General features: G+C 43.9%; 1 protein-coding gene across 2 annotated transcripts; it reads right to left on the bottom strand.

Annotated features, from left to right (window-relative positions):
- Positions 1–5,378: 5,378 nt before the first annotated feature.
- On the bottom strand, positions 5,379–25,628 carry KCNJ2 (potassium inwardly rectifying channel subfamily J member 2). Of its 2 annotated transcripts, none has more exons than XM_085617330.1 (2): positions 25,126–25,628; positions 5,379–11,577 (listed from the first exon to the last, which is right to left on the bottom strand). In XM_085617330.1, exon 2 carries the CDS (start codon positions 11,359–11,361, stop codon positions 10,072–10,074), a length of 1,290 nt encoding a protein of 429 aa, XP_085473456.1. In that variant the 5' UTR covers positions 11,362–11,577; positions 25,126–25,628; the 3' UTR covers positions 5,379–10,071. The 2 variants fall into 2 exon arrangements, with proteins under 2 accessions (XP_085473456.1, XP_085473455.1); XM_085617329.1 differs by lacking the exon at positions 25,126–25,628 and adding an exon at positions 20,717–20,950.
- Positions 25,629–26,946: the final 1,318 nt, after the last annotated feature.

The following is a 26,946-nucleotide window of genomic DNA, read 5'->3' as shown; positions in this document are numbered from 1 at the left end:
GTTTAACGTAATTTTACAACATCAAACACTTTTTGTAAGCAGATGCCAGAGGGGAACACATTGCTGCCTAACATCTGAGGTACAGTTCACCCCTTCTTTTGATCAGCTCGATCAACCTGTCCCCTCAACAACTTATAGTTTAGACATACAGGTCAACACGTCCCTCCGTTATTTGGCATTCTCCATACTAACCTAAATATAGGATAGATAAACGATTTCTAGCATACTTTTGTATATATATACCCCCATCGAGCACGACCTCAGTTATAACATGAATTTGAGTGGCAGGATTTCTACATTCCAACATTGGACCATCTCATTGGCATCCTTTTGAAACTAATATAGTGCTCTCCTCGTCATTTTGAGTGTTTCTATACATTGTTTCTGTTTCTGCAGGGAGCTTAACAAATTTTGATCAGAACATACATCCAGGGACTAAATCATATCCATTGTCATACATAATTGACATACCTTTCCTCTGATTTGGAAAATAATTTAAGGTAACGGACAATATATTTCAGGAACATTTTTTAGGATTTTTCCTATACCTTTACTAATTTGTCTAATTTTATCTTTTACTCTATAATGTTTTTAGCATCTTTGATAAACCACTATCTTGCTACTATCCTCATGGTTTAGAAGTTGCAAGTTCTGAACATGTTAGAAAAGGTACATCTTACATGTTTTTTGGTGGTTCTGAAAACCAAGCTGAGGTTTTCAGCTATCTATATTTCACATTTTTCCTTTTTTCATGAAATTTCACATGGGGTGATGGTTATAAGGTGTCCAAGTCACATCCACTTATCCAAAGATGTTTAAACTAAATAATTATTTTTGGTGTCTGTGCAATTGATGGACTAGTGTTTTTTAAATTGTATATTAATTGTTATATCTAATTATGAGCTATTTCGCCAACTCCCCAAATTTTGGGAAGTATCTTTGTAAATAGGACCCATCTGCAACTTTGATATTTACATTTGTTTACATATACTTTGTTTAGGTTACATGAGATATATACACATGGCGTCCTGATGAAGGCTGCAAGCCAAAACGCGCGTAGGATTCAACAATTATAGAGCCATGCATATATGAATATATCGTTTTCTAAGAATCAAACAGAGATTGAAGCCAGAATTTAAATGCTCTTCATGTTTGGATTCAACAATTACAGAACCATGTATATATGAATATATTGTTTTCTAAGAATCAAACAGAGATTGAAGGCAGAATTTAAATGCTCTTCATGTTTAGAAAACTTGATTATGCCTTTTGATAAAATATATGAAATCATATGTAATAGTTAATAAAATTAATACATATTTTTGTACCTATCAGTATATGTACACACATTTTTTTTATGCTTTTCAGGTCCACTATATTATAATCAATGTTCCTAAATTGTTTTGCTTGCAATTGTTAGATGCTCCCTGATTTTGGAATTTTTTCAGGGGTACCCTTATTTCTGATGGCGTGTAACGTCAGTGGCTGCCGCTTGGCTGTTACTCACTGGCAGGCATTCGGGAAGGTGGGGATCCCGGTCTCATAGAGCGCCACTCCACGTGGTAATGTCTCCGCTGCAAGAGATGGTCAGAGACCCCAGTAGGCAAGGAATCACAGGCGCACGCTGCGTCTCTTCACAATTATAGTCCGACACTAAAAGGATTGGTGGAGTGCGGGGGCAGGGGGTGATAAAGCACCACGCAGAAGCTTCACAGAGCGCACCATTCTGTGCAGGCAGCCAGAACACGTCCAATGTAGGTGTGTACACTATGAGCAGAGCACTCGTCTAGCTCCAAGTTCACAAGACATGTCCAGTGTACAGTTGCAAAACAGACACAAGCTTAAATCAAAGCAAACAAGATGTGCGGCCGCAAGACGCGTTCTGTGGTGGGGGAGGGGGAGGAGCCTTGAAGAGCGCGCTTGGGAGAGCAATCGAGAGGAAATCCAGATGGCGCCTGATCGAGCAATGCGAGAAATGCGCGTTACTGCGCGTGTAATCGCACACTCTAGGCCAGCAAAAGCTTGTGGTGGCATTTCTAAAGCCCACTCACTAAATATCTCGCCAGGGCAGCGCATGAGCTGGCTCAGGCGAGACCTAAAAGCGGCTAAGAATGATATAATTACATTATAATGTCATACATGTTTTGTTAAATGTCATTGAGAAGGCGATACTCCTATATACTGCTGTAAACTTGCATTCTTTATTGTGGTGTGACCTGTTGATTTCACACACATTTAGCTTGCTTTGGTGTTTTTCTTTTTAAACACAGATATCTTGATTAGGCAGAGAGATCCGTCGCTGAAGGGGAATGGGGTGCAATTCAAAGAGAAAATAAAGGGTGGATGAGCTGTAAACGGCCTCTAGAGGATAGGTCAGATTAGCTCCATAGGTGTGATTGTATTTGGTGTCTTGACTGCCAGGCTCAGCCCAGTCATGGGAGGCTCACAGGGGTCAGGGGGAATTGATGGGGACTAAATCCCTCTTGGCCCAATGGGTGTTATGTGCCCGTTGAATAGTAGGTTAATAAATTAGAATATTACGGCCTCTTCTTTAGATTACATCACAGCTAGTACCTCAACATGTAGGACAGAGAGTTGCCATTGGTGCCCCCACTTCTCTAAAAGAAATTCCTCAACTTTTCAATGATTCAGACTCAATGGCTTTCAGGCATTTACTTTGAATGGAGAGTGGATTTTCTGTTTTGTGGTACAGTTCCAAGCAGAGGGACTACGCTTACCCCCAAAGCAATGTGAACAATGCAATGACTGGTCTAAAGAGGCAGTACTGACTATATATTGAACTTCTGGGAAGAAGGCTAAAGGGCCCCTCTCCAGGCCAAGAAGGGATGCGTTGAGTCACCCATGTACCAATTGTACGGTTGATACAATGGTAACGCTCAGCTAGCCGCAGCCTCCAAATTTACAAACCATCACTCAAATGAAGACATTGCTGTCTAAATCTTATATTCTGTCTCAGCACCCTTGCTATTGTAGTGGTGACATTCTTGCTCAGATCTTTCATTTTGACTCTAGTCTGCCCAGTAGCAGCCTCTCCACTACAGGTTATTGACTGTTCTTTACAGTATGATGCATGGAAGTAGTAGGAATATATTAAATTAATGGCAATATCTGACAAACTAAAGTGGTGATAATAAACAAACCCTTCAAGAGCAATCATGGCACAACTTGAAATCACTGTTTGTTGCTGCAGTGTATGAAAGTTCACTGTGGCACTTGGCTCTGCCCTTATTGAAAGACGAAGACAACACTCAAAAATGCTCAACAACAAAGCAGTATCTTTTTTAAGAATAGGGTTGTGTGGTTCAAATGACTAGACGAAACTCATAATCCCTTTCTACTGTGCGGGCAACATAGAATTAGTGTTCATGTCCAGGATTTTACACTTACACTCAGAGACATAAACTCCTATTGATATCCACTGGAGTAAGCAAAGTTGTCCAAAAGTGAGCAACCTACGTTGCCAATAAGACTGCAAAATTAAGTACAATCTTACACTTTTCAGACGATACCTGCACAATCCCACTTTTGACATCTGTGAAATTTCGAAAATTATGGGCAACCATAGTTTTGATAGCAGCCACCATGACACGGTATCTGTCCCTGGCAAATGCTCAGGATCACAGGGGAAAGTACATTTGTTATAACACCTGATTTTGCTGCATTTTTGGCAAAGCTAAATAGGAAATAATATTCCATTATGGCTAGAACATAAAGGCTTATGCCACATTTCTCACCCTGACTCTGTCAGAGCAAGGTCAAAAAGATGAGTTTGGGAAAAGTGTGATACAGGACTTGAGTCATAATATCTAATATGTATTTCCTAGATCATGCACAGGGTGTTCTGGAAGTTCAGGCTAAACATGCCACCTGTAATCCCGATGGCTCACTTTAAGAACAATTGGTTCTTGCTTGAAAATCTACAATTATTTTAGGCTCCCCCAATCAACATACCAGTTCACCAGGATTTTCCATTGAATATAGGACAATGTAATACTAATTTGAACATAGAGAGGATTCTTTAGATGTGGGTATTCAAGCAAATACTTGGGAAAGCCTTCCTGTCCTCTGTGGAAGGATCACTGCTAAGGCATTTGAATTTGTTGATGGTGCTTTGAAATAAAGACTTTTTATATTTAGAGATTCTTAACCTTCCAAACTGCGTTTTTCTCAGATTGCCTGTATAAAGATTGCACAAGAACGAATTGTTACTGACAATTAATCCTTTGGCAAGTTCTTACTTTCCAGTACTTTCTCCTTGAAATTATACTTCTAACACAGATTGAAAGTTTCACAAGCTGACCGTAAAAGAGCTTTCTGTTCTTCCTGTGAAGTGGTTTAACTTTTACTGACCACAAAGTAACTATTTTATCATCGCAATGCAGAGCAAAAATTGATTGGAGGCGATGCCACACCTATACAGATTTTACATCACACAAATTATTTTTAAAATATTGCCAATGGAGATTTTTCAAGAGCCACTTTGCAATGTTAAAAGCACATTCCTGCCTTTTGTGGAAGAAGCAATACTACTAGATATGTGGGCAATGATAGATTTGGTTTTGTGTTGAGGTGGCAATCATGTATTGAGTTTGGTTAACATAATGTGGTCCATTAACACGGAAGAACTGTGTTGTGATGTTGCTATTGTTGTAACTTACTCTTTCCAAGAAAATGAATCGGAAATTACAGTAACTATCTAAACATTGCAAGTTTGCATGCTCCATGAACTGAACACAGTTGTCCTTCTGAGTTCGTGTTGGTCAAGAGAGACTTTGTGGCACTACAGGTTTATGATCTAATCTGCTTAATAGGAAATGGTCACTCTTCTTCCCTTTGGTGTTTTGGTACTTACCAACCATTAATAACAAAACATCCAGGAGCGTCCAAACTGAGGTGTAATGCTGGCTTGAACAGAGAATGTGGTGTAGTCCACCATCTTTGCCAACAGGCACAAGAGTCTTCTTCGTGTCCATTTATTCCTAAACCATGTGATGCGACTGTCCTTGTTTGTGTCCTGTGTCAATCAAGGCTTTTATCGTGAACCCTGTACTTTAGACAACCCATAGAATATTATTTTTAAATCCTGAACAGCAGGTAAATAGAACTAGCTTTCATATGTTACTTGCTGTATCACTGTTTTCATCAATTACTAATACAACAAGCAGGTGAACCTGAACCACATTGGCAAATGATTTCACTCTAATTCTTCGCACCTTCTCAAAGTACTCTCATTTATTTGAACTCAAGTGTTTTGAACTTTAAGACCTCAGATATTAAAGGAGGGATTGATTCATGCAGTCTATGTAACCCCTTTGAACACATTTCTGTTTTTTCGGACAAACGACAGACCATCTATGTGATAGTTTTTCATTTTATTTAGAAATAATAAAATAAGACATCATATATATATATTTATATATAAAAATCTGTACAATCCTTGATTTGTGCAGTACATTTAGGAAGACTTCGATACAAAAGGCTGCAAACAAGAAAAATAGAAATTTACAACAATTGTCGAAAGCCAAGATTGTTCACGATGCCAAACCTGCAAGCCAACATTGTAAGACTGATTTTGATTGGCTGTGAGATGTGGATGCTGTCCTATCCTACCATAAATGGTCGAAAGCAGCCATAGCTTCAAGACATTACAGTACATATTGTTTTGTCAAATTATAAACGAACCCATCCAAGCAAAATACCGTACAAACCCTTTGTCTTTACATTAGATATGTTATAGAAAATATCCAGAAACACAGCATAGGCGGAGTTTGTCACTTTACCACAAGCGCACAGCCACACACTGGAGTCATATATTATATAATTTATCAAACCATTGCATGTGCTGTACCTCATGCCCCAAAATTGGTGTTTATCAGAAGCAAGTGCAATAAACTTGTGATAGTCACAAAACTGACCTCACAAAAACTGGACTGTGATGTCACAAGATATTAAGGGGTGGGGATGGGTCATTCCGATTAAAGGAATATGTGTTTTTTTAGGATTAGTGCAGAGTAACAAACTAAACTGCATCTTATGCGGGTATGCTTTCGGCTGGTGGCGGGATGAACTGTAATTAACACACCTGAAGAGAAGCAACTTCCATTGCAAGAAGGAATATATTACTTGGCTGGGCAAAGCTTTTCCCTCAATTTCCACTGACAAGTAAACTTTGCCCAGGCTGGTCTCCACTCCCAGTTGTGCTAAGCATTGTACTATGATGAGTCTCACGGGTAATACAGACAAAATGTGTGGATAAACCTCAAAGGCAATAAAGAACCTGTCTAAAATTGACACAATAGACCTATTCCATAAGATTACAGAGAATCTGAAAAAGAGGTGAAGAGTAGGCACTAATGATCTGTTAGCCACAGCTACCTGAGAGTCACTGCCAAAAAAGCAACAGTCAAGGGAAACTAACAAAAAGACTTCTGTTGCAGAGAAGGGAGAAGGGCGGGTCAAAGGAAAACACAAGTTTGAAAAGTTCTATGTGCAGTGTTTTATTGTTCTGTCTAAGACATCATTAGAATGCTCCATTCAAGTATTTTCAGGAAGGACTGAAAAATGCATGTAGCCAGCTCCCTCCTCAATTACCATTCTGTTCGTTTTAACAATTTTGTTTCTAGAATAGCATCCCCTAAATATGATGTTGATGGTAGGAGGAAAGCCTCAGGCATCTTGTGCTTCACAAAGTCATTTTCAAAAAAAGGGCATGCAGGGAGCTAAGCAGGTACCATTAATCTGTTCAAAAGGCTGTAGGCCTCTGTCTTACTCAGAGGCTTAACTTCCTCATCCAGTAAGTGCAAATCTGCAAATTTAAGATGCGCTCAGTGAAGACAAAGGGTTGTGAAAGTCCTTTCGGTAGAGCGAAAAGGAATCTCTGTTGATAAGATTCCAACAATCCGAAAGCCAGTAATTGCTAACATGCCAAGAGCTACACACAAATAAACAATAAAAAAGACCATGCTCGAAATAAATAACCTATGTTTATAGCGGTGGGAGCCTTGCAAGGCTTGTAAATAGTTGCTAAAACCCTGCTACCCAGTAGCATCTAGGCGCTAGCCAAACTACTGTAATGAATTTATACTTTGTATGGCATTTTTTGTCTTTACATAATTATATTTACATTTGGCATTAAATACGAAAATATTTGCGCTGTATAAAAATGTACACTCGAAAATAACAGAGTTCTATAAACACGTTGATTGTCTGGAAAAGAGGTTTTGCACCACAAAATGTAGCTTGTTTCCTTCCCTTTAAAATGTCTGCCCTGCAACCAACCCGCCTACCATCCCACATCACTGTGCTCAGTGTTCAACAAGGTGCATTTTAGACGGTTTGAGATTCTCATCTCTTCCGCTCGCCCATGCACACATAATATTACTTTTTGCATGCCACTTGCTGAATACTCTTTGGTGTACAGTTAGTTATTATTCTTTTTGGAAACATGGCACCAGCAGTACATGTATTACCATTCAATTTAACCTTCACAAACACCGAGAGTCTGTCTGTATCTGGTTTTCACTTCATAACGCTCAATTGTAAACTAGGCTCTCTCAAGCTTTTGATTGGCCGAACACCATAATCTTTTCTAACCCAACTTTGAAAGTGTCAAGATACTGTGATCCATTTTCCAACATTACCAAATTGGTGGTGATTTCTAATCAATGAAGAATGCCACCAGGTGACTTCATTGCAGCATTGCTGATTCCCAACAGGCTCCAGACCCCAGGATTTAAGAAACCTCGTTTTAAGGTGGGCCACTGTGTTTGGTTTGCCCTGGAAAGGCACAAACTGCACTGCTGAGTATCAGCCCTTGTCTGAGGTCCACCATAGGAGATTAGTCATGCCCAAACTGGAATCCACATTTGTATTTGCTCAGTTTGCGGGGTCTCATGAGGTGTATGCCCTCTAAAGCGCCTGGGTGCCCTCTCATGTGATAAGCCACGGTATATAAATCTACAAACTTTAACTTTTAACATTTAAAAGGGTTCAAGCACTTAATGTAACCCACAGGACTCACCAATGCAAAGGTGTTGCTAATGAAGAGGTGGGGGCAACATTGGTCCCTTAGGACTCGGCCATGCCAGGTTTTGAAAATAAACACTATCCACGTAACGGATTCTCATTTCCATCCATTGTGTGGACATTGATATCAGGTGGATATTCCAAAAATGTGTCGTGGCTCTGGCACTGGTCAACCAACATTGGACACCCCAGAATGCAAAGTGCTGGAAATCAGCCTCCACAGCCTCCACTCAGGAACACAAATCACAGAACACCGAACCTGGAGTTGTTTTTTAGGAGAGCAGGTCATTGCACTTTTGCATTCAGCCACCCTATGTGCATTTTGCGGTGACAAAGAAAAACTCCAGTACAGACTGTAGTGTGATTCCTGTTATTATCAGACGGCGCCGCTATAACAACACACCCTTTAAATACAAGCATTTTCTACCATCGAGGCGGCTAGATGGCCCTGCGCCTTCACATGTTCCAAATCCAAAAGGTATTTGATTTGAACAAGCTGCTTTTTTAATGGCATATGGTGATCTAATACTGTAATAGAATTGTAGTTACATTATTTTTTCAACCTAACAAGAGGATTCTCAGGTAAAGAATCTGCAATGCAGGAAGGGACACTTCATTACTTAAGAAGAGAGGGTACTATTTTTATCAAGAAAAACTATAAATGTATTTATGTTGCCAAATTCACTTATGCAACCAGGAGGTGGCGGGCAGTTCATGACATTTTTTATTTTTTTATTTTATTCCAAGACTTTGGAATAGACATATATCCTTCAACCTTTCAACAAATACGAATTTGGGATTTAAGAACAAATCATTTGTTAATGAAAGTGCAAATTCGTTTACAGTATCACCTGCTAGAAAAGGCTTTTGTTTCAAATCAATGACTGGATCCAAAAGTATTGCACGGCCACATAATGATGATCGTGGGTGCAGAGTGATTGCTTGTGGTCTTCTTGCTCTTGTCTGTGCATGATTACCCAGACGCCCTAAAGCGTGATACACAGTATCAGCGTGGGGGCTCCTGGGCACGAGGACAGTGGTGGAGGGTGAGGCCAGAGCAGGGTGCACCCTTAATGGCTCAGTTTTCAGAGTGCTAACTTGGCTGCACGAAGGCACAAGTTGTAATATGTGTAGAGAGCTGGCCCGTGGCATTTTAGTCTCAATGCAGCTAAACATGATACTTCCTGTTGACAGGACACATTCTGAGTAATTCCTATTTTTAAAGCTTTTATGAGTAAGGTGCAAGTGAGGGCATGCATGTCCACGGTCTGTTTTCTGCAGTCCCTTTCAGAGGAGTAAAGCTTTTAGGTGCAAAAGTGTGCATTTTCTTTGGTATCTAGAAAGGTAGGTACATTTAAGCAGTACTCGATCAAATGCAGCGCTACAGGAAAAAATAATCTGTTTTCAAGGCTGTCGTTTGGCTTATGATTGCATAATGCCAGTCAGTAACCAAAAGAGGAATTAAGTTTAGCCGACAAACCACTACCCTGATGCATGCTGGTATCGCTGCCTTTTGCCACTGACTGGGTACAGCTCTGCCACTTTTAGTAATTTTCTGAATATGGCAGATATAAGTGCAACACTGACTTTTAAATATTTGACGTACAAATAAACCACAGCCAAAATACAAAGTCCAACCACTTAGCAGCAACTAGAGATTGAAGGCAATGCTTGTTGCCTTTGGTTATGCCATTAAAAAAAGCATCCTTGTTCCCTTCATGAAGTAATATTACAAAAATGAATAACCCAATCTTGCCTGCAAGTTCAAGTTTTGTCATTAAAATAGTAATGTTTATATGATTTGTTTTGTACATCATATTATGTGCCTTCTGGTCATGCTTAGTTCATTGTCTTCATTCTATGGTGTCTGTCCATTCATAACTCCCGGGATTCCGTCCAGGTAGTTCAAAACTTCTTACTAGGACACTTTTGGTACCACTGTCTGCAAACAGTGTAGGGCCCTTTTTGACCTCAATGTGCCACGGACCGACAAACTTTCAACAATAACAAATGGCAATAAGTCAGTCATATTTCGGACTCTCGTCGTAGGGGTCTAGAGGCAGGTTCGAGTGGAACTACTGCTTGATTATGAGGGTCCATGTCAAGATGCATGTGTGTACTAAGGCTCTCTGGGACACGCTGAACATTGTTCTCTTCCTCTTTGCTCGTGAGTGCCACCTCATTCTCATAACAAAAAGAGTTTCCATTGGAGAGAATATATTTCTTCTCAGCCAAGTCTCTTGCACTGCAGTGGGGCGTGTTGGGCACTTCGTAGGTTTTGTGGAACCTGGAATAGTCTACTTTGTAATAGCTCTTTTCTTCGAAGAGTACAGGCTCGTACCGATGCCCCCAAAGAATTTCGTCTGCTAGATACGAACTCCGACACTGGGTAGTCATTGCAGTGGCTTCTACCATCCCTTCCAATATAACCACAATTTCAAAGTCAGAGTTAGCTAAGTCTTGCTTGCTTAAGTCATACAATGGACTCTCTTCATCAATTTCATGGACTATTGTGATAGGTGAAACAAGAAATATTCTATCAAAGCCACTGTCAAAGCCAACGTTGATGTCGATCTGATCCAAGGGAATATATTCTCCTTCGGATGTGATTCTAGATTTCAGGAGCTGAGCCCGGACGTGGGCTTCCACCAGATGACTTTTTCTCAGGTTTCCCACACGCCACATTAAGCAAAGCTTGCCATCTCTCATGGCTATCACAGCATTGTCACTGAAAATTAAAGTCTCATTTCTCTTCTTTGGCTTTGCCATCTTAGCCATGACAGCACCAATGATGAAGGCGTCGATGATGCATCCGACTATAGACTGGAATACCACCATGAAAACAGCTATGGGACACTCGTCAGTGACGCATCTGAAGCCATACCCAATTGTTGTTTGTGTTTCAATGGAGAAGAGGAAAGCTGCAGTGAAGCTGCTGACTTGCGAAACACATGGTTTGTTGCTTTCTGGAGCATCCAGGTCCCCGTGTAATAGAGCAATGAGCCAAAATACACAGCCAAAAAATAGCCAAGAAAGGATAAAAGCGAGACAAAAGATAAGCAACATCCACCTCCAGCGAATGTCCACACACGTGGTGAAGATGTCTGACAAGTAGCGTTGACCTTTTTCGCTCACGTTGACAAAGTGGACGTTGCAGTGTCCATCCTTCTTTACAAAGCGGCTCCTACGCTGCTGTCTAGTATGTATCTTAGTCTTGCCATTCCCATAGCCATTGGCAACGGCCATGGTTGCCAGCTTCATGCCGTCCTCCTCAGATGATACAATACTGTAGCGGTTGGTTCGCACGCTGCCCATCACTACTGTTGTGGACTGCGGTGCTTCTGCTTTAGAAAACAGTCTGAGCTTCTGCCAAACCCGTTGGAGAAACAGTTTTGAAAGTTCACGAGAAACAATCAGACAAAAAAAAATGGAGATGGCAGTCTCCAACGGCCCTTGGGTTTTACCAAGGGAGGTCCTCTGGCACACACAACAGGGTTAGTGCGGTGTCATCTGTCATAGGTAAGACATGTCCTGCAATAAACCAAAAAGTAGACATCAGTTACAAGTTTATGCATCTAGTCATGTGCATTACAAATGTTCTTGTTACTTTCCCAAAAGTAAATACGCCCAGTGTGTTACTTTTTTTTAATATCTCCAAATATAACCATGTACCAATGAATCTAGAGTTGAAGAAAATGTAACATAACTGAGAGGATCCACTTGTGTTAATACGTTTTCTTGACTAATTTGCTTGAAAAAACAACATTATGAAGCAAGTGCAAACACATTGAACCCATGAAACACTTGAAAAGTGTGATACCTAAAAATAACACAAAAATGTATCTTATAATTTTCTGGCCATGAGTTCAAGGATGTGGGGACTTTACATTTGTTGATCTGTAACAGGTGGATTCTAACCAGACCATGGTAATGTAAAAAGTAATCTACTGCAGTCTGCAATACACTGGAAGCAACCCCGGTGATCTGTCTCCCACCACACATAAATCTATTCTGTTAAAATGTAAAGGGTATCCTTCCAATTAAGGGTTCCATTATACCAGTGTTTTTAGACAAACCCATTCAATTTAGTTTGTCTGCTGCAACAGGTTTTACAAAGTGTCCGTTAACAGCCGGTGAACTCACGAACCTGGTATTTCCAAAGCCTACATTTTGAACAGATGCTCAATGTCCTTGAGGGCTAATCCATGACAAAACTTTAGTATAACCAAAGAATCTGCAAACAACCCCTGCCTAAAACCCCTACGTGTAAATCTAACAAATATTCATTGTGGAAAATCTGAACCCCTAACTGGATTAAGCCCTTCACTACCTCCAGAGAGCACCCATTAAGTAAGCATCAGCTGTGGCACCCCGATAGATACCTGAATGCGATCCGGAATATTTCTGTAACAAAACAAAATATGTAAACTTCTGAGGTTACCGATGGGTGATGGAACAAGCCCTATCGGGATGTTGATGAACTACAAACATTTGTCTCCATTGACTTGCACTCACCAACACCCTTTCACCTGAGTATATCACTGCTCTAAACTTTCTATCGGAACACTCAATTTACAACAGCTAACCTTTAGGACACGCTTCCGCAAGACATCAACGTATGTCCATACCATGTAAATTCCACACAAAAACAATGATGAAATCAAATGTTAGATTAACAAGTGAAATTGAATTCCCCACCTTATTCATGGTTATGTAAATTGCATGTCATCTCTGATTGCCTGCACCTTCCACTCTCTTCCCCAAGGAGAAGACAACATTTAAAGACAAAGGAGTTAATTATACTATGGAACGGATGCCAAGGGATGCGCATTGTCCATTGCTTGACACCACCAGCATCACACAATTCAGTCTATCAAGCGAGTCCCCGTGTCACATTCACTAGCTGGCTCTTCCTGAATGTGCTATCTGCCACCTGATATTTCCTCCTTTGAGGACCACCCACAATCCCTCACACATCCACAGTGACATAATGATTGTTACAGCAGCATGTGCACTAGTATCAGGTGTGAGGGGGCCGACTGCATCCCATTTCTCGCTGTCCTTTACTACCCAAACAGATAGAAGGGAGGACTTTTGGGCCCATTACAGGAGGAGGGCAAAATTGTGCATTAAGGCTACATTTTGCAAAAATTACACCTATTACGTAAATTATACTTGGCGGTCATCTGTTTGAAAATTGTAAGTGAGATCCTCTTATGCAAAATTCAGAACAGGTACTTGCTAAATGTACTTCCCATACAATTTCTAAATTTAGGAAGCTCGTGCAGCCCTGGTACACATTCTGTTTCAGGGGTTCTTCCTGCACGTTTTCTGCTCAAACAAGTCTACTGAGGGTAAAGACAATGAATAAGGAATAAATCGGCAGAAAAACATAATCTTTATGAAATACACGTAAACCAACAATAGGCAAGACCAGGCGCGCAACACCCATTGGACTCAAAGGGGATCAGCTCCCCCCTACCCCCCGTCGTGTGTGGCAGCCCGGGATGAGACACCTTCCCGGGCAAAAAAGCAGCCGCACCCGAGCACTTCACAGGTCTTTAAAAGACCATTTGCATGTTAATGAGGCCTTGCTGTTGTTTCACCCCTTCTAAGAGCCCCTGCAGCTCCACTCTGCCTATTGCTTAAAGTTCAGCCCCCCCCCCCCGAAATTTTTGCTCAGTCCCCCCTCCCCCCACCCGAAATTTGGCTCTAGTTGCGCCTCTGGGCAAGACGTAGTGTCTTTGTGAAATCCTTATACTGCACGTTTACGATATGATTAAGAATTGTTTGGCATCATGCAGGTTTAATTTAGCAGAAAGAAAAGGGTAAAACATTTTTTACCATTTGTTAGGGACACGGGCTCACAAAACATGCCTCAGAGCCCCCCAAATCATTAAGATGTCACTGGTCAGGGGTGCAGCACAACCTGAAACGCATGTACTTTTGCCGAGCCCTACTTTAGGCCCGCCTGCTCCCCTCTTTCAGCGCTTACGCTGCGTCACCACGCACAGAAATTGAAATGCACCCCAAACATGTGCACCGCTGTCAGAGAGCTTAATAAAAACCGCAACAACGGCCGACTAAAAATAGCCAGACAGCTGTGTAGGAAAAATGGCATTAACTAAATGAGTCTGAACTCGTGCCAGAAACGCGGTACACGTTGTTAATGACGGCTGCGAATAACACACCATAAGTGTTTGAAAGAAAATGCAGTACATATATCGATGGAGACGAATAAACGACTGCTCTCAAAGCGATCAGCATTTCAGAATTCTGGGGGATTCCTCTCAGATGAGTAGATGCGGAGTTAAACATTTTTTTCAAAAAAGATCCATCGGTGAGGAGGATTAAACGTGTTTCGCGCGGGCAGAAGATGCATTCTCCTGCCTCGGGAGCGGCTTTCAGCAATTATGCAAGTGTGCGTTCTAACACATATTTTCTGCGATTAGTCATCTGTAAAAACTCGAATACATTAGAGGGTTTTGGCAGTGTCTGACAGCTTCGTGATAGCCAGTTTAAAAATGGCTCCCAAAAGACTTAATAAAGAAATGCTCTAGTCCTTCTACGTTTTACACCTGTTTGAGTATTTTGGCTCCATTTTTGGAAATATAATGTTTTCCACTTACTATGAACCATAATTTCACATTCTTGCCAGAATGCCACATTTAAGAATTGGAAAGCAGTTGAAGCTATTTCTTTTTTTTCCTTGTAATTCTCATTAATACCCTGCTGACGTGTGTGCTACACTTGCTGGGGATTAGATTGCTCAGTGAATTAAGCCCCGGCTGCAGAGGGGTTACCCTGCTGGTCACAGGCTGGAAACTAGTAAGGGTTGACTCAAGCTCCCAGCTCTGTTAACTCGATGCAATGAATACCATTGTGTAATCGAGAGCCTACCTTTTCTCTTCATTGGGTGCTAAATAAGTTACAGTAAACTGTGGTACCTCTTTGCTTGTTACAGGAAAAATGAGTGGCCCTTTCAGCTAGATCAGAAAGACACCTGAAAACTTAGAACTTTTGTATTTCTAATAACTCTATGGTGTGTAATATTGTGAATGCCTCCTTATGGAATTCAGACCACCACGTTTACCCCAAGCTAATTATTTTCATTTTTATATCCAATTTCAAAAGTTCATGTGCATAACCATTGAATACTTCACAAACTGCTAAGCTCTAATGTTTTCATAAGTGGTATTTGTGTCATCATGGAAGCAAAATGGTATACAAATAACGGGCCAACTCACTAGGCCTAGGCCACTTTGTGATCTCTTTATGTGCCTCCTTTGTCTTTCTCTACTCAGGTGGAGAGCATGCGGGCAAGGAAGTATCTCAGATACTTATAGTCCACTGGCACAAAAGTGATTATGTTCCTGCACAAAACATGTGAATCTGTTTCAATGTCAGAAATCCAAGAGAAGGTTCCCCGCTTATGAATACTTTGATCTGTCACATCCTGAATTATTTTACCTGAAAATATATTTTTCCGCAGCGAACAATCTTTTTCAGATCTGAAGGAAAAGATGTCTTGACCTGAGCTTACAAGTCAGATGGTGAACAGAGATGTTCTCTTCCAAGCAGTCACTCAGTGCTCTCTTGAAAGTGTGCCTTGTTTCTTGAGATAGAGGTGCTCACTGTATGATAATAGCAACACAGTTTCTAGATTGACCCTCAGCCATGTAGCAAAGCCAATGATGGACAGTGAGTGTGTGTTGGATGTAATCATAGAATGTAAACAGGAGATCTGGCAAGCTCATGTTTGTATCCCAGGTTGTCGCTATTACAGACAGCGAAATGTGTAATGATATTTAAAAGTGTACCAACCGGTAAACACTAAAACCATAAAGAAGGAGAATAGATGTCACATCATGACAAAACAGCTCAAAGTCAAGGCAACTAAGTAGTGAATATAGTGACTAGAGGAAGAAGTAGAACAATGTTTAACACAAACACAGTTAGACAGGTGGACAGGAGTGAGAGCAAAAATAACCAGGCGTGTGCTGTTCATGACCTCCATGACTTGTGCCTTGTCTCCTATGCAACGGTTTGTGGCGGATGATAAGCGGAAATCTTAATGGCTTCCACTGAACATATTGACACAAATGATATATTATTGTCAGGCCATCATTTTTCCAAGGTTCGCAATTGCTGCTTGAGTTGTAGGAACACTCCCTATTTTGTGATGTTCAATGGTATAGCCCCTTATCAATCTGTCTGTGTGTATATCTATCTCTCTTTCCATTTCCCACAATTCTATCTCTCTCTCAGTTCTTCTGTAATCCTCTCTTAAGGAGTTATTAGATATGTTTCAAACAGTGCATTTAGCATAGGTCATAGTGCACCAGAAAGCTTGTCTTCTTTCTGTAAAGTGGTGTGATACTTCATGTTCTCTTTTTACATTAAAACATGAGGAACAACCTAGAACGCGATGTGGAGCAACTCCAATTTCTGATAAACCTGAGCATAATGAGTTGGATAAAGCTTGCCTGACGACTGCAGTGCTTTGGAACCAGTCATGTTCTGCAGGTTCTCCAACATGTAAGCCTTTTCATAATAACATTATGGGCTAGAATGTATGCATGTGTTTAGTGCTGTACTTGTGTTTTGATAAACAGTATGCATGGTAAGGTGGAAAATCTGCAAATGTCTCAGTACAGGGAAAATGTGGTCTTGGTAAGAAAGGCTTGAGAAATGCTGCTTTCTGACTCAAAATCGATCTCACATCATTGTTGTAAGAGACAGAGAAGTCTCAGAAGGATCTAAGAAGCTCTAACAACTGTCAAAAGTTCCCCGAATGCACTTGTTGCTCAAATGTGAAAAACAAATTGGAACTATGAATGTTGTCAGGGGCCTGAAGTTCAAAACCAACTACTGCTGGACCTCTGCGCCCCTTCTGACCTCAGATATAAAACGTATATATATTGCTGTTCCTTCACCTCTTCAGGGAGCAACTACCTATTGGCGAATTATTGCTTTAGAGATGATATCCCATAGCCCACCTCACACATACTGCTCTGGTTTACACGCATGTATGTACAGAGCGGAGACCTAATGAAAAAAGGCAAGGCCACACCACTTAGTGATGGAGAGAACGTTGCTGTTTGTTTATCATTTCATGTGTAGGTAAGGCAAGAAATGGGTTAACTTAGGCGCGATCCAAAGATGGCCAGCGGAGGTGCAACATACGCTGACTGCCCACCTGATTAGCCAACACACCATCAGGCGCCATACCTTTTGGGATTTACCCAAACTCTGGACTCCATATTTCAGGAATCAGAACTCAGAATGGAACCAGGTGGCACCAGATATTTAATACTCCTCCCTCTACCCCACAAGAGACCCTAACAACCCAGAAGGTGTGGGGGTAGAGATAGGCTCTTTTCCCTTGCTGTACTTCCCCCCAATGGTGACGGTCATAGTGGGCAAGGGTGCGCAGTAAGGTAGGGAAATGTGGTGCTAAGCTCCCGCCTGCCAAAATTTCACACTGCGCTGCGATGCGGGCAGCGCCAGAATTCCATTAAATGCCTCCTCGCTTCCTCACCCTGTGACATCTCCAACCACTGACCTATGCAAAGACTTCCATCATGGCTCCATAAACCACTAATGATGTGCACTGTGCTTCCCACCACCCAAACCAGCGTGCAGCAAGACAGATGCCAGAATTCAGCCTGGAAATGAACTGCACACTGCAGATAAACTATCGTCTTGCATGAATATTGCTTTTGGAAAATGGAAATAAAGTAATTAACTTTGCAAATTATAGACTGTATGCAATCAATGAGTTTACAGAAGGGCAAACTACAATCATGTGACATTCTTCATACAAGAAAATATGTATATCACAAAACTCTCAAATTCCAGCATAATTCGGTTATTCTGTGTCAGAAAGGCTGATGGCCAGGCTGAGGCCCGAGAGCACAGGAAGAATGACTCCGTAACGTCACAGGAGTCTATGGCAACTGTAAGGCAACGTTCTCGACCTCCAAATTTTAGATATGAGACTGAGGGTACTTTATGGCTTATAATACAAGGTGTCCTGTCTCCGACTCCCCACAATTTAAACATACCAGTGTGCACCCTGTTTTACCTGATAAAAAACTGCCTTCCACACTGACAGTATGGGGTTGATTTATAAACAGGTTCAGTGTAAGATGGGGTTCACCGGCACTTAATTTCTGCCCAGTTGTTCTCGTGCTAGGGCCGTCACAGCTCTCTGTGCGTCACTCACTCATTTATCTTAATTGCCACAACTGTGAACACATTGTTTGGTGCTAAGGGCTGGATGTGGGCGCTATATCAATACCTGGCCGACCTTCTTCAAGGGATATCATACCACCTGAGCTGTGCTTCAATGCCGTGCTGATTACAGACTGCTTGTGATGTCATGACCAGACCATTAGGAAACTCTCCAGAGGCACCGGCTCACATTGTGTGCCTTGTTATTTGGCAGGGTTGTGAATATGTATGAAATGGAAAGAGAGTCAGCGGCGCGGCTAAAACTAGTTGAGAGCCCCTCTGACTGAGGCCCACCAGTGTACAATGTAGAGCCGCGGAGAGGAACTCTAAACATTAAAAGGATGTTCCGGCTGGACGAGCCAGACATCACAGGCCCAGCCCAAGCTCGGAGCAGCGCAGATGCTGCAAGCGGCCCCGGAGACCCAGGACGCGGCGCCTGGGGACTGCTAACGAGCGCACTGTGCTCCCCGGCTGACGCCACCGCCTCCGGGCACATGTTGCTATGAGAGCAGAGCTGCTACTGTAATGCGCCTCCGCGAGGCGGCCTCTGCTGCCCTCTGTAAACACACACACAGCTCTCTGCGCAGCCACAAGACACCGAGCAGCGGCTAATGCTTTTTATATGACCGCTGCAAGCTGCTCATGGAAAAAAGGCGAAGCTCAATTTTCCCAGGAAGGCTTACAATGTGCACCACCCCTCTCCCTCCCAAACTTCCCCATCTTCAGTTTTCCAATTCAGCCCTTATCTGGGCTCCGCTCGCGCACAGTTAGGAAGCTGTATGGTTAATGATTCTGCTGAAGAGGTTTGTGTGCCACCTCGAGGCTGCCGGTTGCACGACATTCATCCTCGTGATGTCGACAATACAAGCATGATGTTTTCATTGAAGTGTAAAGGTTGCTCTGTCGTCATCCCCCGAGCCTGTCCCAGGGCACCTTCCCGGTTCCATCCAGAGCTGCACTCCCACCCCCCAAGACCCTCACGGGTGAGTAGCGCGCCTTATAAACCCCTGAATGATTGTTTGTTTGATCCTTCTCTAAAGGTCGCGTGCAGTTAGGAACCGGCGAGGCAAGCGCTATATCACCTGCCTTGAAATCCACGTGAAACCGCAGCACAACGGATTTACGTTTGCACAGTGGCAGAGCTTTCCTGGGAGCAGCAGGTGCAGTGGCACCGGGGCCAAGAGGACTTAGGGGACACTAAACCAAGATTATTGGTCTTTTATAAGAAGAACAGCAGATAAGGGGACAATCCCTTACCTTTCCCAAGAACCCATGACGCACTGGCTTGCCCCAGAGTTCGCTAAAAGCAGCACATAACGGGTATAAAACCGCAAGGGAAAGCAACCAGCGCTATAAAGATAATGCTTCGTATTTCCATGTTGGCATTGACACGTTTTAAAGTATACACCCTTATATGAAAGCCTAACATCTAACAATCCTCTGTTCTTCCTGGCAGATAAAGCTAGTGTATGTGCTAGTGAAATTCTGCGAGCTGAATGACTATCAGGAATGGTCTCATAGTGCCTAGAGGCAACTCGCACACTGTGATATTTACGGGTTATCGCATCAGAGGAAAGAAGGTACAGGTCGGAGAGCGGGGTTGAGGCTGTGCTGCCAGACAGCTCTGACAAGTAAAATAGAAACTGGGGGGATATATATATATATATATATACATACACACACAGATAGAGCGCTCAGACCCCCGCACCAGCCCTGTTGAAAAGTCAGTCCGCGAGCCCGCTGCGCACCTGCTGCTCAGCCTGGCGAGCGCCGAGCTCACACTGGCTCGCATTCTAGGCTGATGAATAAGTCAGCTATTTCCTATCTCTATTTTATCTGCAACTGTCACGAATGATGCAATCTTTCCAGAGCACAAAGTCGGAGCCTGGAAGTCGCTCGGACGCCCCTCGCTTCCGCCAGACCCAGGGACACTTGTTACCCGGTCACGTCATATATATGTGCTGCCTTAACAGGTCTGCGTGCCTGCCAGGAGGCAGTATCTATACGCACATAGCACAGTTCGAAACGTTACACCGTGCATTTCTCCTTACGTTCCCATGCATACCCTTGGAGTGCATAAGATGCCAAGTGCCGGCATAGGGCGGGGGCATACATTTCTTCTCGCTGCAGCTGGTGCATGGAAAGTTATGAGCACAAACAGATGCTGCAGAGAGACTCTCGTATTGCTCAACGGTTCCAGGCATGCTTATATATTTTTAGCTATGGCATTTAGGAGCCACGAGAAAACGAGCTGCTGCTGGCTCCCCCCAAAGACAGCTGGCTCGGATTCCCAAATTCAAACTGAAGCTAACACTAGGACCAACGACAAGCTCCTTGCTAACGTGCTCCACGAAAAAAAGTGCTAAATGATGGAGTCCAAATTTAAAGTGTCAGCGATCCGCCAGAAAGTGCTTAAAGTAGGAATGCTCCTTACCTCTTTTCAAGGGAAGAAAGGAAACAGAAACGCCAGATCCACTAGTGATGAATATGAACCCACAAATCCACGGCGCATCCTAATCCACTGGTACATTTGTTCTCTGAAACGCTCTTTGAGAGTCTCCGGCGCTTTTGCCTCTGCCATGTGATTTTAATGCCTGTCGGCTACCTCCGCCCATTGGTCTCTCCTTCAGCCAATCAGGAGAAAGAGGTTGGCTCGCTTGGCAGTCAGTCCTACTGAGCTGCAGGCAAAGTGGGCATTCCTTTCAGGAGAGAGTGAGGAACCGTGATCTCCATCGAGCTATATTTACATGAGGGGACGTGCCAGATCACCCCGCCTCCCAGCCCCCACCACCTCCGCCCCCACACACACACAGGGTACCACCTCTTCCTCAGTCATTAGCAGCACAAGGTGCACGGAAGTCCACATACAAAGGGGAGAGGATCCGAATTGGATCTTAAAAACAAGAAGCGCTGTCTTTGTGGAATGTGAGATTTACATCGTTTCTTCGTGGGAAACTAGTTTTTCCATGTTTATGGCTTGCATGTTCTTATACTCAATGTAACAATATGCAACTGTAGCATCCGTGGAAGAGAAGATTTAGTATCTACGCAGATGCGTTTGAATCCAAAAGACTCCCACAGTTTTCCTATCATCCAAACTTTGTCACCTTCGGCCAGGCACATGAACTTCAACTCCCCATGCATTCATTGCCGTTTCACCCCCAGGTTGCTTATTCTTAAAGCCATGTTAAACACCCGCCTGAAAACCTTAACATTTACATATTAGTATATATCAACTTAGACCAAGCTTATACTCCCTTCTAACAAGGCACCTTCCATCCTGTCTAAGCCAATTTCCTCTACCCTTCATCCTTTGTGGTCCCTTCATATATTACCCAATACCCACACATGTCCGTCACTCAGGTGCTTTGCAGATAGTTTTGCACTCTATAAACATCTGCACTTACACAGCTACATAGAATGTTTTGAGAAAAAGCCGATGCACACAAGATCGGCACTGCAGGTGTCTCCCTTTACAAAAGTGGTGCTCGTGGATGAGGGTAAGTGGGACAGTAGTTAATCATACACTTCAACTGCATGTGTCCCACGGGACAAGGAGGTGCTGCAACTGGTGGCCGTGAAACTGGAAGCTGTAATCTTGATGTTGGAGTGGTTCAACTGAATGTGTCTAGTGGGACAATGATGCAAGGAGGTGCTGCGAAGGGTGGCCGTGGCACTGGAAGCTGTAAACTTGATGTTGGAGTGGTTCAACTGAATGTGTCTAGTGGGACAATGATGCAAGGAGGTGCTGCGAAGGGTGGCCGTGGCACTGGAAGCTGTAAACTTGATGTTGGAGTGGTTCAACTGAATGTGTCCAGTGTGACGATGGGACAAGGAGGTGTTGCGAAGGGTGGCCGTGGCACTTGAAGCTGTAAACTTGATGTTGGAGTGGTTCAACTGAATGTGTCTAGTGGGACAATGATGCAAGGAGGTGCTGCGAAGGGTGGCACTGGCACTGGATGCTGTAAACTTGATGTTGGAGTGGTTCAACTGAATGTGTCTAGTGGGACAATGATGCAAGGAGGTGCTGCGAAGGGTGGCCGTGGCACTGGAAGCTGTAAACTTGATGTTGGAGTGGTTCAACTGAATGTGTCTAGTGGGACAATGATGCAAGGAGGTGCTGCGAAGGGTGGCCGTGGCACTGGAAGCTGTAAACTTGATGTTGGAGTGGTTCAACTGAATGTGTCTAGTGGGACAATGATGCAAGGAGGTGCTGCGAAGGGTGGCCGTGGCACTGGAAGCTGTAAACTTGATGTTGGAGTGGTTCAACTGAATGTGTCTAGTGGGACAATGATGCAAGGAGGTGCTGCGAAGGGTGGCACTGGCACTGGATGCTGTAAACTTGATGTTGGAGTGGTTCACCTGAATGTGTCCAGTGTGACGATGGGACAAGGAGGTGCTGCGAAGGGTGGCCGTGACACTGCGAGTACTAAACTTGATGTTGGAGAAGATCTACTGAATGTGTCCAGTGGGACGATGGGACAAGGAGGGGCTGCGACTGGTGGCGGTGGCACTGGAAGTGGTACTCTTGATGTAGGAGTGGTTCTTGAGGGATGTTATGAAGACATTCTGTGGAGCTACCCTTAAAGTGCAGTAGTGCCAGATAGAAAATGTCCTGCATGCGGTCTATGAGGTGGTAGCTGGCCATCCAATGTGGCTTTGATATATTTGTATGCTGATTGCTGCTACTGCGTGCCATGGCCCATGGGAATAGTGTTTTTATTAAACAGTGTTCTCCTCCCAGGAGAGGACTGAGGGTCTCCTGTGGTCCCATATGTATGTCTCCTCCGTAGATTTGCATACCTCACACATGATCTGTGCAGCGGTGCGTCTGAGGAGCTAGTGTCTATCTTCGAGGTGTAAAAGGAGGGAGGCTCCGAAGTCCTAAAGGTGTGTCTGAGCACAGCTTTAGTACTAGACATGCTAATAAGGAGGAATGTGAATACTTGGTCCAAAACCAGTAGGAAATCAGACCAAGCATTGACACAACCCAGCCCGAATGGTGACACTAGGGACTTAATAGTGTCTTCTCCTTTTCACCCACTTCTTTCACAACACCAACCGTGTTTTGGAGAGTGCTGCTTTCCCTTGTGCGGAGTCTACATTTTAGGTGAATCTGCATTAAATGTTCCATTACGCTTAGGGCAGTGTCTAAGAAAGAGCTCCGCCACCCCACTGAGTCTATGCGGCGCTTTGGCAGCCATCTTTTACTTAATTTTGTGTTTTTCAATATGTCTAGCAATTAATGTAGTTAAAAATGTTCCCCACTGTCTAATATTTGGCGAGGCAGAAAAGACATCAGGCTAGGAGTTTGAAGTACACTAATTTCATCACACAAAGAGCGCAAGGACATCCAGCCAACGACTGCACGTCACTGTGTCTTGCATCTCATGTGCTGTAGAATCAATTTTCAGAGGGAAAAGGTGCTGTATGCTTGAGTTAATCTGCACAATTGTTAATTTCCTTGTGAAGCATTACTTTCTCTTTTTTTGTGCATGTGCCATTCCAAATAGGGACCAACTATTCACAAGCCATTTTTGACCCAACGCCATAAGGGACAGGGAAGCCCGAATTCCCCTCCAAACGAGAACAAAAATGCTATTATAGGCACAAAAATGAAAACCCTTTTTTCACAACTATGCAGGCACCGTAATGAATCAAAACAATATTAGGTGCTCGCAAAGGGTACTTAAGGGTACCAGACTGTCCCTAAAAGCATTAATATCGCCCAATTGCCAGGAAGGTGGATGGTGAAATGTCACTTCTCATAGATCCCCGAAAACCCTAACTCCATTCCTCGGTTTAAGGTCAAGGGTGGCATTAGTGCATTTCATCACTTTCAAATGAAAGGGGCCCCTGCTCCCTTGGGCTCCGGTCACCTCCCAGAGATTGGGACCACTTACAGCCTGCGGCTCTAGACACAGGCGGGTGCACAGTATTCAGAGTATGCTGTGTTCTCCAGCCCAGGACCTAACACTGCTTAGAATTAACATTTTTATGGCTTCATTTTTTTGGGGTAATATGTTGCACTATCATATTCGTATATACAAGGAGTCAAGCCTCCCATTGGACTATTGAACCAGGTGGAAAGGGAAATTCGAATCCTCGTTTTCAGCCGGGCCTAACTGTGGGTGCTTTGACCCCCTTTTTTAGGTCTCGCCTGACCCAGCGCATGCGCTGGTCTGGCGAGACTTATTGAGAGGGTTCCAAAAAGTGCTACCAGGCCAGCCTAGAGCTACAGTGCATGTGCGTGGGCGCGCGCTTTACCACGATTACTTTCACTTTCGCGGCTGCTTTGATGTTTGACCGCGATCACTTTCGCAGCCCTACGGCCGCTTGGCATAGCCAATAGGTCTCGCTTTTGGGACCTTATAAGTATTTAGTTATGCAACTGTTGCATGGCTAAACACTTATAAGGTCCTAAAGGCGAGACCTATTGGCTATGCCAATGCTTGTTTCTTTTTGCAGATGTATATAGCAGGAACTCGACCCGAAGGTATTAGAACGCTTTACATGAGCACCACGGACTTTACACAAGGACACATTCATGTTTTGGTAAGCAGGGGACAGTAATGGATTTGCCCTGAATCACAGGACGCTGAGCCGACGCCGACGCTAGAACCTGGTTCCCCTGGCCCAAAGTCGGCAGCTCTGGCCATAAGGCCACAACCTCTCCCCACTCTCTGGTGACAGGAGACTGAGTACATCTTACATTGCATCGAAATCTCCCAAACGACCCACACAATAAAACGAGAGCCGACAAAGCACAACCCTGGAGAGTGTCGTCATTATAGGAGTTTATGACCTACAGGGCTCTGTGCAATAAATAATAAGCGGCCTTACTAAAATCAGTGAATTGTGACCAGAAGCGAGCATCAGGGTGAGAACAGCCACGAGAGGGGTGGGGAATCTGCAGAATGCCCGAAGCTTCTTTCTGCGTGGCGGGGGCGAATAGGGAAGCCGTACATACAGATGACCATCCGTGACTGATTCCCTCCCAGCCCCTCTGCCCGTTCAAAGGCACAGCGTCTTCCTGTCTGCCGATAGCTCCAGCCTCATCAAACGTCTACGTATCTCTCGTTGGCAGATGCGCAGCCCAAGGAAGGTGCGGTTTCTACTGCTCGTGGGACGCGCGAGGGAGTGAGCAGGCTGGGCAGACGCCGTGTGGGGAGTTGCCCGCAGGCTACGAACTCCCACAGCCTGCAGCACGATTAATGTAGCCGCGGGCGGTGATGGTCTGCGTGTTGTGGGCGGGTGGAGACGTACTCAACGGCCAACCCACGGACCAAAAGCAGAGACTGCATGCTTTCTCGTCCCCTGCCGGGGAAGGGGAGCGACGGGAAATCCTGCCGGCGCAGTGCAGCCCATAGTAAGAAGCTGTGCGGGTTCTGTTGGAGACAGCTGCATCATGGTCTTTGAGCAGCCCGAACCGACTGCCAGCGACCGGGTGAGAGAGCGCAGCTCCAGCTCTGAACTGTAACTCCTCCCATTCAGAGAAATCTGGAGCGCAGGCAGCACTCAGCTGCTCTTCATTGGCTCTCCGTGGCCCAACCCTTTGAGGAAGGGTGCTAAGTCCCGCCCTTTGATGAGTCTGAGTGAGCTGTGTGGCCACACCCCTGCGAGTCTGACAGGAGCTACTCCTCTCACAGTTCGGAAACTTGGACTACTAGGAAGCTGAAATGGCTGGCTTTGAATGCGGGAGCAGCAAAGGAACGACTCAATTATGCACTAGCCGGTAATCTTCATTACAATGCTGCCAGGGATCAGAACCAGGAGAGTGGCGAGCAGTGGTGTGGCATGTTGCGTTGACCTTATGGAAGCACGGAAAATGCCCCCGCTCCTAAACACGTTTGGTAGTATTAGTAATTGGGTTCGACGGGTCTTTCACATCCGTTTGCAATGCCACTGCACCTGTTGCTTTCCTGTTAGGTTCACACCTGGCGGCGAGAGAAAAGAGCTAATTGGATTTATTATGCAGTATAATGCAACATTAAACGTGTTACGTGGTGGGGGCGGTGGGGGGGTGGGGGGATCACCTTATATTCACCTAAGTCCTAAGTGAAAGGTATTCCCAACTACGCCCCTCGAGGGCCTCATAGTTTTTTGTTACATAGTTATGCAAAGCCATCCCCTTCTCTTCATCCACAAAGTCCGGGAGGAATCCCCTCCCCCCATTACCTGCCTGCTCCCATCTCCATAAGGGAGAGTGCCCCTCAGTTCCAGGAATGCAGTGGCCATGCACACAGAAGATCCCACTATACCGGGCACTGGCTGCTTCGGGTCTGAAAGGACTGAAGGGGCTCTCGGGTTGCATGGCACCAAAGGCTCCCCCAGGAAGAAGAAGAAGCTCACAGGAGAGAAATAACGCTCCTCCGAAATGCCCCAAACTATGATCTGATAGAATATTTAATTCATTTCGCTATTTTATTTTCCGTAGACTTTTTAGTCAAAATCTCCACACAATTATGTTGTATCTTTAATCATTTTGCCTCTTCCTCTTTCAATGCTTTTGAAAGAAGCCTCTCCCCCATTCAGAGAAAAAAAAATGATTGCTAAATATTGGCCCCACGCAGAGTTATGCTGGACGGTCACTTTAGTGGTGAAACCTAAGTAAAGTATACAAACAGTATACAAACCGTCGTTAGACATTTTCAACTAGGCGCT

The sequence above is a fragment of the Triturus cristatus genome, chromosome 7 (assembly GCF_964204655.1).
Source record: "Triturus cristatus chromosome 7, aTriCri1.1, whole genome shotgun sequence".
NCBI classification, from domain to species: Eukaryota; Metazoa; Chordata; class Amphibia; order Caudata; family Salamandridae; genus Triturus; species Triturus cristatus.
This window is presented reverse-complemented; position numbering and strand designations above follow the sequence as displayed.